This window comes from Dipodomys spectabilis, unplaced genomic scaffold (genome assembly GCF_019054845.1).
Source record: "Dipodomys spectabilis isolate Male_0828 unplaced genomic scaffold, ASM1905484v1 ptg000148l, whole genome shotgun sequence".
Taxonomy (NCBI): Eukaryota; Metazoa; Chordata; class Mammalia; order Rodentia; family Heteromyidae; genus Dipodomys; species Dipodomys spectabilis.
This window is the reverse complement of record NW_024870825.1, coordinates 3118194-3137004: the sequence shown is the minus strand read 5'-3', so window position 1 is coordinate 3137004 and position 18811 is coordinate 3118194. Positions and strand designations below refer to the sequence as shown.

Here is an 18811-nt window from a genome sequence, read left to right as displayed (position 1 = left end):
AGGGTGTTTTCAGTTACTGGTTTCCTTTATTTCCCTCTCAGGCATCCTTCTCCAAAATGTGGTTGTTGCAGATTTGACTTATTTCTCATTCAACATATTATATGTTGGGAAGGTGAAGGTGGTTCAATACTATAGATGTAACTACCACCTGTACCCTGTTAAATTCTTTATCTCTCTAAGTTAAAACTTTCTAAAACTCAGACCTTTATTTACAACTGCCCACAGAACTTTCAAATGCAACACCTATAAAAGGGAGCTCATTTTTTTTATATTCTGCCACCAAACCTGCTTTCTCCTCTTCCATACTTACCTCACCAGGTAGTAATCATCATCTAGTTCCCACGTTAGTCCCCATCCCCTAAATAATATCCACAGTACCACTGCCTCCACTCGGGAAGTAAATATTCTCCCCTCCACACTTACCCAGTATGTCTGCTTCAGGATACCCAGCCCAAGAACCCTCCCACCTTATCTAGGATGTGATCCCCTCAGAAAGAAAACTGTAGCCTTCACCATTCAACCTTCTTTCTGCAAATTAATGAAAAACCACGCAACACTTCACCATTCGACCTTGCTACTACAAATTATTTTAAGTAACTCCATACTACACAACATTAAGCTCAGAACAGGGCTGGGAAGGTGGCTCAGTGGTAGAGTGCTTGCCTTGCATGCATGAGGCCCTGGGTTCGATTCCTCAGCACCACATAAGCAGAAAAAGCTGGAAGTGGCACTGTGGCTCAAGTGCTAGAGCATTAGCCTTGAGCTGAAGAACTGAGGGACAGTGCCCAGGCCCAGAGTTCAGGCTCCACAACCCGCAAAAAAAAAAAAAATAAATAAGCTCAGAACAATTGTAGCTAGCAAAGTCCCTCTTGATCCATTAGAGAAAATGAACCCTGGGGCTGGGAAGGTGGCTCAGTGGTAGAGTGCTTGCCTTGCATGCCAGAGGCCCTGGGTTCAATTCCTCAGCACCACATAAGCAAAAAGAAAAAAGCCGGAAGTGGCGCTGTGGCTCAAGTGGTAGAGCGCTAGCCTTGAGCTGAAGAGCTGAGGGACAGTGCCCAGGCCCAGAGTTCAGGCCCCACGACCGGACCCAAAAAAAAAGAAAATGAACCCTGCCACACTTGCCACATTCTAACAAGGGGGAGAAACTTCTGTCCTACCAGTGGTCCAACTGTAGACCACTCAAAATGATTGGTATAAACGGCCGACAGGAAGTGTACATTTTTCTACACGGCCTTGTACCACAGGACTCCGAGACCTGGACGTTCTCCAGCCCTGTAAGTTACATTCTAAGAAATCCACACTGCCTGGGCCACTGTTTACACACTGTTATCCACTACAGTGTGTCTATGTATCCTTGAAGAGGCTTAACAAACTGAAGAGAAAGTAAAAGCAAGGTTCAATTGCAAAGCAAGTCAAGTCCACAAAACAATGTTTTATACAAGTTGTTTATAGAAGGCCAAGAAGAAGCGGCTAAGGATGTGGCTCAACAGGACAGCACTTGCCTGGTGAGTTTCAGAAGGACCTAAGTGGAATCCCCAAGTAACAATGGAGAGTGAGAGGAAGAAAGGCAGTAGAAATGGGGGAGGGAGCAGGGGAAGAAGGAACAGAGGTATCGACTATTGTGCAAAGTTCACTTTTTTACAGTGAATGAGACTTTAAAGACTATAGACACACAGGACCAAGAAATGCACTTAAAGGAATACAATGACAGGAATACAATACAGTGACAGGAAAACGAGTTAGCTAAAGGAACTTTGGTCACAGGAGCCACTGATCCCAGAGGTGGGAAGGTCACCAGGGCCCCGGAGCTGAAGACCAGCCTGGGAAGAATGAAAACAACCTCCAGTCTCTCAAGAAAATGAGAAAGAACTGTCTAGCAATATACTAATTACCTCAGAGTCACGTTTCACTAGAGAGCCACATTAAAAAAAAAAAAAAAAAGTTAACAAGGGGCTGGGAAGGTGGCTCAGTAGTAAAGCGCTTGCCTTGCATGCCTGAGGCCCTGGGTTTGATTCCTCAGCACCACATAAGCAAAAAGAAAAAAGCCGGAAGTGGCGCTGTGGCTCAAGTGGTAGAGTGCTAGCCTTGAGCTGAAGAGCTGAGGGACAGTGCCCAGGCCCAGAGTTCAGGCCACACGACCGGACCCAAAAAAATAAATAAATAAAATAAAATAAAAAAAGTTAACAGTATGGCTACAAAGGCTGTTAATTCAGACAATCCACATACCAAATCAAGGATCACCATGCAGTCCTATGGTCCATTTCATTTATACTACAATGGCAGAATTAAGTAATAAGTTCCCATGATGGAGACAGGGCAGTCCTCCGACGCTAATATACTATCCAGTCCTCTGTAGGGGACATCTGCGGGCCCCAATCTAAGCCACCATTAGCACTAACATTTAAATTTAACTTTGTGAGAACAATCTGCATTAACCACTGCCATGGTTTTAATACTTAGTGCCTCTCTCATGAACATTTATTGAAATATTTACTGAATATATGCTAAGGCTAGATATAAGCAATCATTACACTCCAGCCAAAATATATATATAAAAAAAACTGAGGAAGAGCTGTTAATAGTGTCTGTTACTTGCAATACATTTTTAAATATGCAAATCTTTGCAATATACTTAATGAGCAAAACAAGTTAGTCTATGAATAGCATTTATTAACATAAATTCAACATGTATCAACTGTGTGAATGGGTCAGCCAAATAAGCAAACTATTAATTATACATTGATAACTGTGTGTGCTGACTTATCCTAGCTACTCAGGAGGCTGAGGATCTAAGGATAGCAGTTCAAAAAGCCAGCCCAGGCATGAAAGTCTGTAAGATTCCTATCTCTAATTAACTATCAAAAGGCAGAAAGTGGAGCTGTTGCTGAAGTGGTAGAACATTATTAGCCTTGAGCAAAAAAGCTGATGGACAGACCCAGACCCAGAGCTTGAGCCACAGGACTGGGAGACAAAACAAATTAAGTAAAAATTACAGTGGTAACAACCAAAAGATGTTTCAGAGAAATTATAAGGGCAAAACCCATATTTGGCAACTGTGTTCCAGTGGCTCACACCTAGAACCCTATCTATTCAGAAGGCTAAGATCTGGGGATCTCCATTCAAAGCCAGCAAACAGAAAAGTCAGTGAGACTTTCATCTCCAAATAATCACCAAAAAGCTGGATGTGTAGCTGTGGCTCACCTGGTAGAGCACTGGCCTTGCACAAAACAGCTCAAGGATGGTGCCCAGGCCCTCAGTTTAATTCCCAGTACTGGCACACAGTAAAAAAGAAAAAAGGATGAAATGGAGGTAGCAAGTATAAATAATTCTTTAGGAAGTCTTGCTATGAAATTAGACTGAAAGAAAGGGAAATGTGAAAGGAGAACGTTTAGCAATCAACAATTCTATACAGGTTTTTCATTCTCATCAGCAAAATAGGAGAGTATCTGTTGCCCAACAATCTCAATGATAGAATGTTCTACATTTAAAGTTTTAATCACTTAAGTAAAAAACTGCGTATTTTCAGCTTTAATTTCACTATATGTATGATGTATGTAAGTTATTTATTGTCAGTTGTGGCGGCTTGAGTTCTGGGTCTGGGCACTCACTCTCCCTGAGCTCAAGGCTGGCACTCTACCACTTGGAGCCATAGCGACACTTCTGGCTTTTGAGGGGTTAACTGGAAATAATCTCACAGGGACTTTTCTGCCAAGGCTGGCTTCAAACTGCAATCCTCAGATCTCAGCCTCCTGAATAGCTAGGATTTCAGGCGTGAGTCAACCATGTCTGGCTATTTCATTGTTTAAGCGGAGAAGTTGTCTGTCTTTTCAGGGGTTAATGGACCATTCTTATTTCTTTTTCTGTGAACTATCTGCAGTGTTATTTTATCTTGGGTGGTTGGTACCTCTCTTGTTTTTTTCTAGGCATTTTCTAACTTAGGATTATGATTTTTCTTTAGACTTCATTTATACTGGTTTGTTTGTATGAAGAGGATACTAGAAAGACCTTCAGTGTTTGAAAGCAAGAGAACTTTTTCTTGTATAGACTCACTTTATAATGTCAATCTTCATCCCATTTGGAACTTATGTTTGCTTGCAGTCCTCCCCCTCCCCACCCCCCAGTGTCCTGAGAGGCTGGAACTACAGACACACACTACCACATCTTCTGAGAAAGCTATCATTTTTACATATTACATGCCTTTATGTATTCATTCTGGATTTACATTTCTGTTCCACTGAAAGAGTCATAAACTAGTATACACTAAACAAACGATTGGTAGCTGACTGAACACTTCTGTTTTTGCCTTTTCTGGCTATTCTTTATTTTTCCATCACCCTCCTCCCTCTGCCTCACCCCCGCTTTCTTTTAGTGCCAGTCCTGTGGCTTAAACTCAGGGCCTGAGTGTTATCCCTGAGCTTCTTTTGCTCAAGGCTAGTACTCTACCACTTGAGCCACAGCGCCACTTCTGGCTTTTTCTGTTTATGTGGTACTGAGGAATTGAACCAGGGCTTCATGCATGCTAGGCAAGCACTCTACTGCTGAGCTACATTCCCCGCCCTGATATTGATTTTGCCTATCCAACTGATAGCATATTTTTCCATTTAAGCTTTTTAAGTATGAACAGATTTACCATTAATGGGAAAAGATGAGAAGGGCTGTTATTTAAACATGACAGACTAAGAGCAAGACTCACTTCTATTTCCCATCAAAATCCCACTTAAGTGAAAAGCAAAAGAGAAAGGCTACAAATCCCACAGTCAAAAAGGACAGAAGTAAAACTACAGATACATTTCTGAAACCCTAATGATATATGGGGAGTGAGCAGACTGTGAACTTTAGATGCTGAGTCCTGGCTGGGTACCAGTAATACCTTCTCTAGCAACTCTGGTAAAACATGATGGTCCTCAAAAAGTAAAAGCCATGCTGGGCACCAGTGGCTCACAGGTGTCATCCTAGCTACTCAGGAAGCTGAGATATGTGGATCACAGTTCAAAGCCAGCCCAGGCAGGAAAGTTCTTAAGACCCTTATCTCCAATAAACCACCCGAAAACCAGAAGTGGCACTGTGGCTCAAGTGGTAGAGTACTAGTATTGAGCTGAAGAGCTGAGGGACAGCGCCCAGGCCCAGAGTTAGCCCCATGACTGACAACAACAACAAAAAAAATTTAAAGCCCCAGAAAAAAAGATATCTGAACACCAGTATTTGGAGCATTACCCATAGTGCTCCTGGCACACACCCTCCTGAGTCAGTACACTGCTAAGTTTCATATATGTGTTCAGAGTTTCTAATCCATTTCATGTCAACTCACATTTAAGGTGACTAGATCACCAAATCACTTTAGGAAAAAAAAAAAAATCTAACATAAACAGAAGAACAGTACAAAAACAGCTTGAACAAAACAGACAAGCATCAAGTAAAATTTCAAAATATTAGAGCATCAAAAAAAATTTCAAAACTATTTCAAAATTTCATTAGAGATAAAAGAAAACATTGCACCTATGAAACAATAACAGGAAGTTGTGGAGAAAAAAACTATCAGAAAACAAGAATAACTTAGTAGGAAAAGGAGATAGTTCAATCTCCCCAGAAAAAGGAAAAGGCAAGAAAATTAGAGGAAGCCAGGCTCAGGTGTCTCACGCCTGTAATCCTACTCAGGAAGCTAAGATTTAAGGATCACAGTTCAAAGCCAGCCCAGGCAGAAAAGTCCATGAGACTCTATCTTCAATAAACCACAAGAAAACCAGAAGTGGCGCTGTGACTTAAAGTGGTAGAGTGCAAGCCTTGAGCTGAAAGCTGAGGAAAAGCACTCTCAAGCCCCATGGCCAAATTCTGTAATCAATTGTAAAAAAAAAAAAAAAAAAAAAGACTCCAGAGAAAGGGAGGGAAGAAGAGACACAGCTGTATTTCTCAACAAAAACACTAGAAGCTTAAGATACTAGACCAATGCCTCTATATATGAGGAAAATGACCTTCAACCTATCCAAACTACCACCAAAGGTTACCACAGAACAAAGCCTCTTCATGCATATGAAGTCTTGCGTCACAGGACCAAGCAATAGTCACTGGATCTCAAAAGAGAAACAAATACCAGGACATACATGTGGACAGACATTTGTACAAAAGCTTACTGTAAGGCAGTTTTATACAAAACAAAAAAGCCACGGGGCTGGGAAGGTAGCTCAGTGGTAGAGTGCTTGCCTTGCAAGCATGAGGCCCTGGGTTCGATTCCTCAGCACCATATAAGCAAAAAGAAAAAAGCCGGAAGTGGCTCTGTGGCTCAAGTGGTAGAGAGCTAGCCTTGAACTGAAGAGCTGAGGGACAGCGCCCAGGCCCAGAGTTCAGGCCCCACAACCGGACCAAAAAACAAACAAACAAGCCAGGCATAGTGACCTACACATAATCTAAGACACTGAGGCGGCAGAGGTAGGGAAAATAAGGTTGAGGCCAGTCTAGGCAAAAGTTAGCAGGAGAGCCCATCTTAAAAACAAATTAAAAGTGAAAGGACTGGGGAGGCAAGCTTCAAACGATAGAGTGCTTACACAAGCAAGGGTAAAGTCCTGAGTTCAATCCCCCATACATACAAACACACACATCCTCCCATCACACATACACACACTACAAAGAAAATGGAAAAAACATCAATTTAAATGTCCAAGAAGAAAAGAAATTGCATTTAACACAATATCATATAGTGGCTAAAAAAAAAAAAAATCAGTAAGCTGGGTGATGGTGGCTCATGTCTGTAATCCTAACTACTCAGGAGGTGGAAATCTGAGAACACGGTTTGAAGCCAGCCAGGGTAGAAAAGGGGCAGAAAAGTCCCTGTGAGACTCTGATCTCCAATTAACCACTTATAAACCAGATGTGGCGCTATGGCTCAAAGTGGTAGAGTGCTAACCTTGAGCAAAAGAGCTCAGGGACAGTGCTCAAGCCCTAATGTCAAGTTCCACAATCGGGGGCCTGTGGGAATCAATGAACTAGAGCTAAATGTATCAACAAATTCTTATAATGTTGAATCAAAACATCCTACAGCACATGCAATATACTACTTATAAAACTATTGAGGAGCAGCACTGATAACTAAAGTTAAGGTTCCTTATTTTCTAGGCATGGGCTCTACCACTTCAGTCTTGTTCCTAGTCCTTTGGCTTTTTATTTTTGAGATAAGGCCTTGCTGACATGTTCTCCTGATGGCCTTGAACCACACCCCATCTGTAGCAGCTAGGACGACAGTTGTAAAATACCTTGCTTAGCCTTATTTATAAAGCCTTAAAAATGTTGGTTTTTTGTTTTGTTTTGTTGTTTTTGGTGGGCCTGAACCCTGGGCCTGGGCACTGTCCCTCAGCATTTCAGCTCAAGACAAGCGCTCTACCACTTGAACCACAGTGCCACTTCCAGTTTTCTAGTGGTTAACTGGAGAAAAGAGTCTCAAGGACTTTCCTAACTGGGCTGGCTTTGAACCACAATCCTAAAATCTCAGCCTCCTGCAGAGCTAGGATTGCAGCCGTGAGCCACCCATGGCCAGCTTAAAAATTTTTGCCTTTCCCCTCTTCCCCTTCTTGCTGACTTCATTCATGCCTCATGACTGGTATCAGAGGTCTGCTCTCCTCCACTCAGGATTGGTAAGTAATAAATCTTTCAATCTATTTCCCATATTGACACATTGAAAACATGTTCCTTCCAGCTGAAGAACGAGGGACTGAGCAGAATGCAAAGGAAAATACCAAGTGAAGCCCACAGCGCCAGAGCTAAGGTCAGGGAGACATAGACAAGGGCCTAGGTCAGAGAAGAGCCATGTATGCACACAAGTATATGCAAGTTTCCTGAAGTGACAGGATGGACAGATGAGCATTAGAGAATGTACTAGTAAAAACACTCCACAAAGGGCTCACTGTGAACCACCATATCCAACTTTGCTTCATTTCTGCTCTGGACCTCGGACCCTAATTTAGCTGGAGACACTCAAAACACATAGATGACAATAAAGTTTTTAATAATTCATGAAAATGATAAACTATAAATTCAGAATAAAGGTATGCTTCCAAAAAAGGGAAAAGTTTATTGCTTTTTACAATGTGAATTATATGCAAAGCAGCAGTTCACTGAGTTTACTTTTCCTTTATGTAAACTAAGAGTGAAAAACTGGAGGGGAGGGGATGGGTGATTGTCATGAAAGAGCCTCAGTAGGTACAGACTGCTTGTAGTAATGGAAGAGGGCTTGACAACACTGTGAATATAATTAATGCCATACCCTTACATACTTTAAGTGGTTTTTTTGTTTTTTGTTTTTTTTTGGTAAGTGGGGGAACTTGAATTCAGGGCATGGGCACTGTCCCTGAGCTTTTGCGTTGAAGGCGAGCACTCTACCACTTTGAGCCACAGCTCCACTGCCAGTTTTCTGGTGGTTAATTGGAGACAAGAATCTCACGGACTTCCTGTCTGTGCCACAATCCTCAGATCTCAGCCTCCTAAGTAGCTAGGATTAAAGGTGGGAGTTCCTAAGGTGGGAGTTCCTAGTGCCAACTTGGTTAAATTTTGTTATGTAGATTTATGAGAACTAAAGGAGACTGAGAGATGCATCTCACAACACCAGTTAGCCTGTGAGGAGATGGGATGCCTTTTCTAGGGTAGTGGAGGAAAACAATTCTACACAGCCAAAAATGCTGACAATCACTATGGAAAAAAGACAAGCAAGCTGACCAAAGAACAAAAGCAGGCTTCCTGATGTTTACCTTCCTCTAACCCTCACAACCAATGTTTGAGGTAGATAAGTAGAAGAACTGAAAAAAAGGGAAGCAACATACATACACCAGCAGAGAAAATAACCTTAGTGAAATCAGGGACCAAATGTGTGGAATCAAAGGAAAACATGCCTATATGAAAACAACAGTTAACTTTGCATGCATCCAAGTGGGTTATTTATGCTTGCTATGAAATACTTATTTATTTTTGTCGGTCATGGGGCCTGAACTCTGGGCCTGGGTGCTGTCCCTCAGCTCCTCAGCTCACCGTGAGCACTCTACCACTTGAGCGACAGCACCACTTCCATTTTTTTCCCCCGTGCTTATGTGGTGTTGTGGAATCGAACCCAGGACCTCATCCTTGCAAGGCAAGCACTCTACCACTGAGCAACCTTCCCAGCCCCAAATATTTATTTTTTTAAACATATACATTACTCTGTCGAGATGTGTTCTTTGGATTAGAAACAACTTTACAAAGTTCTCCTATATCACTTTTTCAGTTAAGGAAGCTCAACTGTGCCCCTACAAAATGCACCTTTTACAAATACTAGGTTTAAAACCTACTAGAACACCAAGCTGGGGCTGGGAAGATGGCTCAGTGGTAGAGCGCTTGCCTTGCATGCCTGAGGCCCTGGGTTCGATTCCTCAGCACCACATAAGCAAAAAAGAAAAAAGCCGGAAGTGGCGCTGTGGCTCAAGTGGTAGAGTGCTAGCCTTAAGCTGAAGAGCTGAGGGATAGCACCCAGGCCCAGAGTTCAGGCCTACGACAGGACCCAAAAAATAAAATTAAAAATTAAAAAAAAAAAGAACACCAAGCTAAAAACATTCTCAATGGAAAACCCTATTATTTCAGAGTAGGAGGGTAGATTATTCCACATAATTCATGTTTCAGGAAGAAACCTACCTAAGCTGATTATTTAACAGACAGAAAGGAAAAAACCTAGCCAGTAATCTTCCTAGCCTTGTGAAGGCTAGTAGGAAGGCATTCCTACTTTAAAATGTACAACTAAAATGTACAACTAAAAAGCAGTACAAAAGCCAGGCAACTGGAGGCTCACACCTGTAACCCTAGCTACTCAGGAGCTACTGAGGATCGCGATTCAAAGCCAGCCGGGGCAGGAAAGTCCATGATACTCTTATCTCCAATAAACCACCAGAAAACTGGAAGTGGCACAGAGGCTCAAGTGGTAGAGCACTAGCCTTGAGCTGAAGAGCTGAGGGACAGAGCCAGGACGAGTTCAAGACTGGCAAAAACAACAACAACAAAACAAAACAAAAAACCCACAGTACAAGTCAGTTCATTAGCTGAGTACAAGCTGTAGTTAGAACAAGAGAAAAAAAGAATCAAACATACCATTTTTACTTATTGTTTTATTGTATAAAGCCAACTACTTCAAAATATTTACTTTTCTTTTTAAACAATGCACTGATGAGCACAGCTCCTTAAAGGTTCAGTTATATTCCCAACCACTCTAGTAGTTTCCAAATCACTCTACTAGTTAGTACTATCAACTCACTATAAAATGTCAATTATATTCATCAAAGAGCAGGCAGCCATGTCCAACACATAAGGAGAGACAAGACGTTGTTGTTTTTTTCCTAAGACACAGCCTTCATTGAAGTTGACCACTCCAATCCTATTGGCCATTACCATTTTATAGAGAAAATGGGGTTCTTAGAACAAGCCAAGGATGCAGGACTCTTGTCATTAAGTACAGTTTAAAGCCACTAAGAATTTTCAGGTGCAGGGGCGGAGAGAAGAGGGGGGAAGGAAAATGGATAGAGAAAGGGAGAAGGGGAAGAGGGGACAGAGAGAGGTTGGGGAAATGGAGAAGGAGAGAGGGCAAGAGTGGGAGGGGGAAGGGAGATATAATACATTCCTTTTTGAACACTAATTTTTCTCCATTAACTGCTCTAAAGGTTCTACAAACAAACTTTTTGGTCAAAATTTGGTATTTAGCCAATGATTACTGAAAACCTGAGCAATCCTACAGAATTATACAGTAGATCATATTGTGTCAATACATATGAATTCCTTTTGACTAGAAACTGAAATTCACAAAGTTAACCTGTATCAACTAAGAAAGTTAAGTAATCAAACAAGAACCAGCTTGGTGTTTCAACTGATATTATGAACTTATCTCCTTGAGTATTAAAATATTTGAGTTTTATCAATTGTTTTGTCTTACAGAAAGCCCTATATATGTGTGGATCCCCAGCTTTAGCAATTACAATAACTTAGCAATTAAAAATATAAATGTAATGGAAACTATCATTTTTCTTTCACATATCTAATATCTATTTTACTTTCTCCTGCTAGAGACAATTCAAAAATGGTGTTTCTAAGATCTTAATGTGCAAAACAACCATCTGGGGCTCTTTTAAAAGACAAATTCCCACTCAGAAGATCTGCGTAAAAGCAAGAATAAATTTCCAACAAGCCAAAATCATGACTCAGAGCCTGTGCCCCGTCTCTGAACTCTTTTACTCAAAGCACCACTCCCGGTTTTCTGGTGGTTAATTGGTGATATAAGTCCCACAGACTTTCCTGCCCACGCTGGCTTTGAACTGATCCTCAGATCTCAGTCTCCTGTGTAGCCAAGATTAAAGTAGTGAACCACCAGCACCCGGCTTCAAAGCACACTTTGAGAAGGTTCTAAAGAAAAGGTATAATTTACAACAGTCATGGTCTCGTGGTTTGCAAAGACTTGATGGTTCCAATTAAATTCCTAATTGATCAACCGAACACCTTTCCATCTCTATTTCACTTGATCCTTCATACAGTATGTAGTATTTGTACCACTCTGGTGATTTTACAACAACCTAGGAAACTTGCATCTTCGTCTTCCCTCTATTTGTCTTTCTTTTTGGTCTCTTTTCACCACTTATGTCTGTCTTCCACTCTTAGCTTCACCTCTGTTCCACTCTACCATCTCTAGATTGCTCATCTACTAGTTGATCCAACCTTCTGCTTCTCCTGCCGAGATATCTCCTAACATAGGCTCACATATTTAACTACATTAAGACATTTCTAAACATAGGCTCAAGTGGATACCCAACTCAAAATAACTCAAGCAACAGGTCTACACTTCACTGGTACAGTGCTTGTCTAGCACCATAACAAAATGGAATCCAAGCATCTCAAACTGTGAGCTGGGAATGTGGCTCAGCGGTAGAGCGCTTGCCTAGTATGCATGAAGCCCTGAGTTCCATTCCTCATTACCACATACACAGAAAAGGCCAGAAGCCGTGCTGTGCTCAAGTGGTAGAGTGCTAGCCTTGAGCAAAAGAAACTCAGGGACAGTGCCCAGGCCCTGAATTCAAGCCCCAGGACTGACAAAAAATAATATTTTACATATATATATAAAATCTGAATTTATAAACACAACCCCACAGCCTCTCCAAGCTTCTAATTTCCCTTCTATAGTACCTCCACCTCCTAAACACATGGTGAAACTGCCTCAAGTCCAGCTGAGCTCTACTCTGTAATTATTTGCAAAATTTCATTCTTTAATACCAATGCCAGTTCCTGATTACTGAAGTACCCTAAATCAGTCTTCTTGCTTCCAAACTCATTTCATGCAATCTCATCGCTACACTTCCATGTAACCTTTACAAATACAAAGTTGATGACATTCTCCTAAGGCTTCCTAGTACTTCATTACCTTCAGAAAGTTTTTAAAAATATATCATATAAAGCTCTTTACTCGTCATCCCTCCTTTCTCAATGCTCAAATCCATCCTCCTCTGTTCCCCTTCCCTCTTCTCTCTGCCTCCTCCTAACCCTTTCTCTCCTTGTCCTTCTCCCTTCTACCCACTGTCCTGTCCTCTCCCTGCTTCTCCACTCTTCTCTTCTCAATTCTAGCCACTCCTGAACAGTCAGGATTTCCCCTGTTCAGTGTCAACCCATTTGCAGCTCTCTGAAAATGGCACATTCTCAAATATCTCTACATCTGAATTGGTTATTAATTCCTCTCATTAAAAATGTCTTTACCAAGTATTAATCTGCCTTCACAATTCTATTAAAGTTTCACATGCTTTTAAAAATGCCTTTTTTTTTTTTTTTTTTGAGCTCTAGTCCTGGACACTGTTCCTGAGTTTTTTTTTGGTCGGTCGTGGGGCCTGAACTCTGGGCCTGGGCACTGTCCCTCAGCTCTTCAGCTCAAGGCTAGCACTATACTACTTGAGCATGAGCCCCACTTCCGGCTTTTTCTGCTTATGTGGTTGCTAAGGAATCAAACCCAGGGCCTTATGCATGCAAGGCAAGCACTCTACCACTGAGCCATCTTCCCAGCCCCTCCTGAGCTTCTTTTGCTCAAGGCTAGCACTCTGCCACTTGAATCACAGCACCACTTCCAGCTTTTTCTGTGTATGTGGTACTGAGGAATTGAACCCAGGGTTTCATGTATGCTAGGCAAGCACTCTACCACTAAAGGCACATTCCCAGCCAAAAATGCCTTTCTAATCAACTCCAGTCTGCTCCCTCTAGAGCAGGCTCTTCCTATGCACAACTCTACTCCTGAAACTGCCTTATTACTGCTGGTCTATTGCCCCACTCCATCCGACCAAGTGAGTGTACAGAACATGACTTGAGTCTTGATCCAAATGCTGAATGAACTATTCTGAAGCACAGTCATGGATAATTATTATGGCTAGATAATTAAACTATAAACAAGCACTAATAGCTATCTCTGCAGCTTAAAAAAATTGAGGGCTGGTGAAGGTAGTTTAGTGCGTGTCTAATTTGTGCAAAAGCTCTAAATTCAATTCTCAGCTCCATAATTTTTTTTTTTTTACTTTGTTACTTTTGGAGGGGAGGGAGGGTCCTGGGATTGAACTCAGGGCTTTGTGCATGCTAGGCAAATGTCTTACTACTTGAACCACAACCTAGACATTTTGTTTTTCTTGAAAGGTCTCAAATGTTTTTGCAAGGCAAGACCAGACCTAGATCCTACTACCTCTTCCTCCAGAGTAACAAGAATTACCGATTAACCACTATACCCAATCCTTGACTTTATTTACAGGTATTTACAGGTTAATAGAACTTCATAAGCCTTCACAAACATAAAATTCCAATTTCTCCTAAGTACTTAATTCCCAGCATTTAGTTATTTGCTAACATTAGAAACAAATCCTTTGCTATTATATTTTAAATTAGGATTTGAGTTTTACCAACCGCAGGGTTAATCCAGTAAGAGCACTTCCCCAAAGATGTGACACAATGGCATAAAACTTTTCTGAGTCGCTAGCTGACCAAGGTCTGCTAGTGCACAGCAGAGATAAAAGCTGCTTACCTCTCCCCTGGTTGTTTCCAACATACAGATATGTCAAAGCATTTCCACAAACTATGAAGTACCATTAAATCTAAACTATCGTGTGAGCTTCTATCAAAGATCTTACAAGTTCAAATTTTAAGTTTCATGGGCTATTCAATCTACCATATACTTCTTTCCAATAGCTAAAAATTAATAAAAACTTAAATTCCAGGACCACCAGAGCACAAGACCCATTCAATAATCCTCAACACACTTTCATGGCTGAAATGTTCTATATCCAATTTCATAATCTGACATGTTCTTTAGCGTAAATCTCAAGGTAAATTGTTGGTACAGTTATTTGAATTTCAGCTCCCATTTATTTTTAAATTGGAAAGCAAAAATCAGCAGGGAATAATATTTCAAAATGTCTTCTTTTCTTGCCTATCCAAACTTGAGCCACTATAGAATATAAAAGTTTACAAAACCAGAATTTCCCCCTCCAAAATTTCTGGTACATCTCCCAGATAGCTTGCTGGCCTATCAGACCAGAAAATGAACTGCATTCTGCTACACTAAAGAAGTGGTAGAGCAGGGCTGAGAAGGTGGCTCAGTGGTAGAGCGCTCGCCTTCCATGCATGAGGCCCTGGGTTCGATTCCTCAGCACCACATAAGCAGGGGAAAAAAGCCGGAAGTGGTGCTGTGGCTCAAGTGGTAGAGTGATAGCCTTGAGCTGAAGAGCTGAGGGACAGCGCCCAGGCCCAGAGTTCAGGCCCCATGGCCGGACCCCCCTCCCAATAAAAAGAAGTGATAGAGCATATTAAACTCAGCTCTCAGCAATACTGGTGGGCAACTATGGACAAGATTAGAACTGTTTTTAGTCTCTTCCAAATTATTTATAAAAATAGGATTCCTTAGCCTTCAAGTATCTTGAAAGGGAAAATCTCCTTTAAAAAAAGAAAAAGAAAACAAAAGTCAGTACTTCAACACCTGATTGTGGTAACAAAGCTAATATCCAAGACAAAGCCCCTTTATTGAACACCGTGTTCCAACATTGTGGGCTGCTCCATCTTGTGACCTCTCCAGGTTGGCTGCTCCTGCTCTCTCTACTGCAGAGAGAACTTCAATTAGAGAAATTTTTTAGTTCATAGATCTAAACTGGTTGCCCCCTCATTGGAGGCTCCGAGAGTAAGACTCCATAAAAAGATTCAGTCTAGAGGAGGTTCAGACAAAACTAAGTGGCTTGAAAGTATTATAATGTGAGCAGCTGAGTCTTATGATGCAATGATTTACCAAAAAAGAAAAAAAAAGGGGGGGGGGGGAATGTAGTTGTAGAGATGTGAGGGAAGGGATGGTAGGGGGAAAAGGAGGCAATAATGCTTGATAAGAAATGTGCTCATTACCTTGTTCATGTGATTGTAACCCATCTATACAGTATTTTCACAATAAAAAACTTATTTAAAAGAAAAAAATCTCTTAAGAGGAAAAAAACCCAGCAGCAAGCACTAAAACACCAGGTGACCTGAAAAACAGGACATATAATCATGTATCTCTAAAACATGAAACAGACGTCAGTAGACTTGAATTTACAATGTTTACAATGTGCAAAGTATACTTATAGCTGACTATTCATACTTATAAATATTAGGAGAAAAGCTAGCAAGAAAAAAAATAGGGCAGCCAGGCACTGGTAGCTTACGCCTGTCATGCCAGCTACTCAGGAGGCTGAGATCTGAGGATTGCATTCCAAGCCAGCAGGGGCAGGAAAGTCCATGAGACTCTTATCTCCAATAAACCACCTGAAAACTGGAAGTGATAGAGCACTCGCCTTGAGCTGAAGAGCTGAGGGACAGCAGCCATGACAGGGAAAAAAAAAAAAAAAAGAATGAAAAGAGAAGAAAATAGGACATATTATCAAATTGTTTTTAAAGCCCTAAATTTAACTTCTTTGAAAAAAGGGTTAAATTGGTTAGGAAGGCACTATTTCTCTGCTGACATAAGGCTAGCTGCCCAAGCAAGGCTCTAGAAAACATCTTAACCTACAACAGCACAGAGCAGAAGGCACAGGGGCTATGGCAAGCTTCCTGATGACACTCAAGAGTCAGATATGTGGGGTGTAATTCTGGGATAGATTGCCAACAAGTTACTGAAAGAAGAGAAACAAAACCACAAAAACCTGGCAAAGACATAGGCCAAAACCCTCATGGGTTCTATTAGGACATGAAAGTACATCTTAACTCGTCTCCTCCCAGCTACCAGACCTGAATTACATCACCCACACTAACATTACCTGATCTGTAAAAGACTGTATTTGTTCCACAGTTGATTTTCCAAAGACTTGCAGTGATGTCTAACATGAATAAAGCATTTCTTAAAGCAAGTAACAAGCCTCACTCCAGAGATCTCAGCAATTAAGATTTATAATTAGAGAAATAACCAATGCTCAAGTGCTTTTATCTCCATGAATTTTTATCAGCATGTGCTGGTGTGTGCTATGTAACAGAATGAGGTTAATACTGTTGAGATACTATATTTACTAAACAAAGGCAGCAGTAATTTTTCCTTACCTGAGTATGAAAATTTGAAATGGTGGTTGTTTCAATATCTTTCTTGCCCAAAATTTCCATTTTCACTGGAGTGTTGGGGAAATTAAAAGCAAAATAGTCCAAAAAGTCTGGAAGATAAGCAGCCGCTCCATGCACTATTGCTAAAGCATAGTAAGCAGAATTTTTCTCGTTTTCACTGAATGTCAAAGCAAGAAACTCCTCAGAAAATCTCTCCATCTCCATTGGAGACAAAAATGAGAGTTCATCCATGTACGCATGAAGTACCAGAGCACCGCCGTTGGACTGGTGTTCCTCATGGATGAAGCTGCTAAATTTAGTACCTGTTTTTAAGAAATTTCTACGAATCGAGTGTTCCTGGTGAGTCGTAAAGGGTGTTTGTACTCCCTGGGGCACCCGATATTCCTGCATGCCCAAATTTAATCGGCACAGCTGTTCATCTTTCAGATACCTGAAGGACTCTTTATTAACTCCAGAAGTGCTATTTATTTGTCCTTGGGTGAGAATCTCTTTACTGATTCGAGTCAGGCCAGCACATACGGTTTGTACTTCTTTGTTGTACATTTTAAGGCGTCTTCCTCGCACGTCTTCTCGATGTTTCTTTTTCTTTTTCTTCTTTATTTTCTTCAAGACAAAATCATCAGCTCTCTGGGTTTTACCATTTTCATCTGGTGTTTCTGGCCACAATAATTAAAAAGAAGTTAGTTGCTAGGATTAATGTCAACATACAAGCTTCTTAAAGTACTTGATCCCAAATCAAAAAAATAGTCTCCTTTCAATTTCTAAATATCTGTCATTGCAACATGCAGCTTTAAAATAAAGATCTTAAAATACAGTAACATTCTGGATTGAAGACTTAAAAAAGCAAATACTGACAGGCTACAGATGTAGCTGAGTGGTACAGAGTGCTTTTTTAGTATCTGCAAGGCCTTGAGCTCAATCCCTAGCACCACTATAATATGACTTGCAATCAAATCTAGTGGAAATATGCAGGTAATTTCATATATGCTAAACTGCATGAAATTTTCACTAATCCTTATCAATCTAAATTGATGCTTGTCATATCTCATTGTACTGTTTGTCAGTCTATTAGTTATTACAAGTGAATTAAAAGCAAATTTGACACCAAAGCTATTAAGACACCAGTTTTTTTGTCTAACAAAGTAACAGAGATATTTTTATCTATGTTGGTCAGAGATCTTTCAGGAAAGTCATTTTCAGATATTGTTGGATGTATAGACTGATAAAGATGAAGAAAAAAATCTATGATGAAGAAAAATCTAGTGATATGTAGCAAAATTCTCCAAAATACACGTAATCCTCAGATCCAGAAATTTCCAGTCAAACTTACCTAACAAAGTAAGTGAAGATCTGCAAAGATGTACATGATAATATTTTTAAAACAACAAAAACAGAATCTTCTAAGGGCCTACTAATAGAGGGGACTGATTATACTCTGATAGTTACATAGTACATTACCTAGCCATTATAAATTATAGATTAAAAACAGACACAAAATAAAAGGTTAGAAATGTTTATACTGTCCATCTTCTAGAAAGCCTACTCTAACAACTTGTGCACCCAAGGGTGCAGTAGCAATGGCTGCTCCTGATGTGCTCCCTTAGCACTAACTTCACCTGTCAGAGCCCTTACCTTCTATGCAAATACATATTTACTGTCCAACCTCCCTCCTAGACTATAAGAAATCAAAGGTCAGGGATGTACATCTTACCCTTTCTTTCCATTTCACATACACACACACATACACACATTCCTGACTTTTTTATATTAAACACAGTTATTTGAATACTAAGTATTTGCCATGTGCTTGGGTATACATACAGGGTACTACAGATACAGTTCTGACTAAAGCACTACTTGTGCCTTACAATCTAGTTGAATAAGAACAAAAAAAGAGGCTATTAATTTAGTAATAACATTAATTGGAGTACCTGAATGAATGCTGAATTACTTGCATTATTCAGGAAATACTATTGTTTCATGGTGGATACATAGTGAATGCTAGACAAAACTTGGGGATTGATTAGGACTTTATCTGCTATTTAATCCTAAAGATTTCTTTCTAGGGGGGCTGGGAATGTGGCTCAGTGGTAGAGTGTTGTCTTGAGTGCATGAGGCCCTGGGTTCGAGTCCTCAGCACCACATAAGCAGAAAAAGACGGAAGTGGTGCTGTGGATCAAGTGGTAGAGCACTGGCCTTGAGCTGAAGAGCTGAGGGACAGTACCCA

At 40.7% G+C, this 18811-nt stretch overlaps 1 protein-coding gene across 1 annotated transcript in view; it reads right to left on the bottom strand.

The window, feature by feature from the left end:
* The window catches only part of Rsbn1 (round spermatid basic protein 1), a 45079-nt gene that overhangs the window by 12291 nt on the left and 13977 nt on the right, over positions 1 to 18811 (bottom strand). Inside the window, exon 2 of the mRNA XM_042692287.1 lies at positions 16567 to 17240. Coding sequence (XP_042548221.1) covers positions 16567 to 17240 — 674 coding nt within the window. The remainder of the gene's footprint in view (positions 1 to 16566; positions 17241 to 18811) is intronic.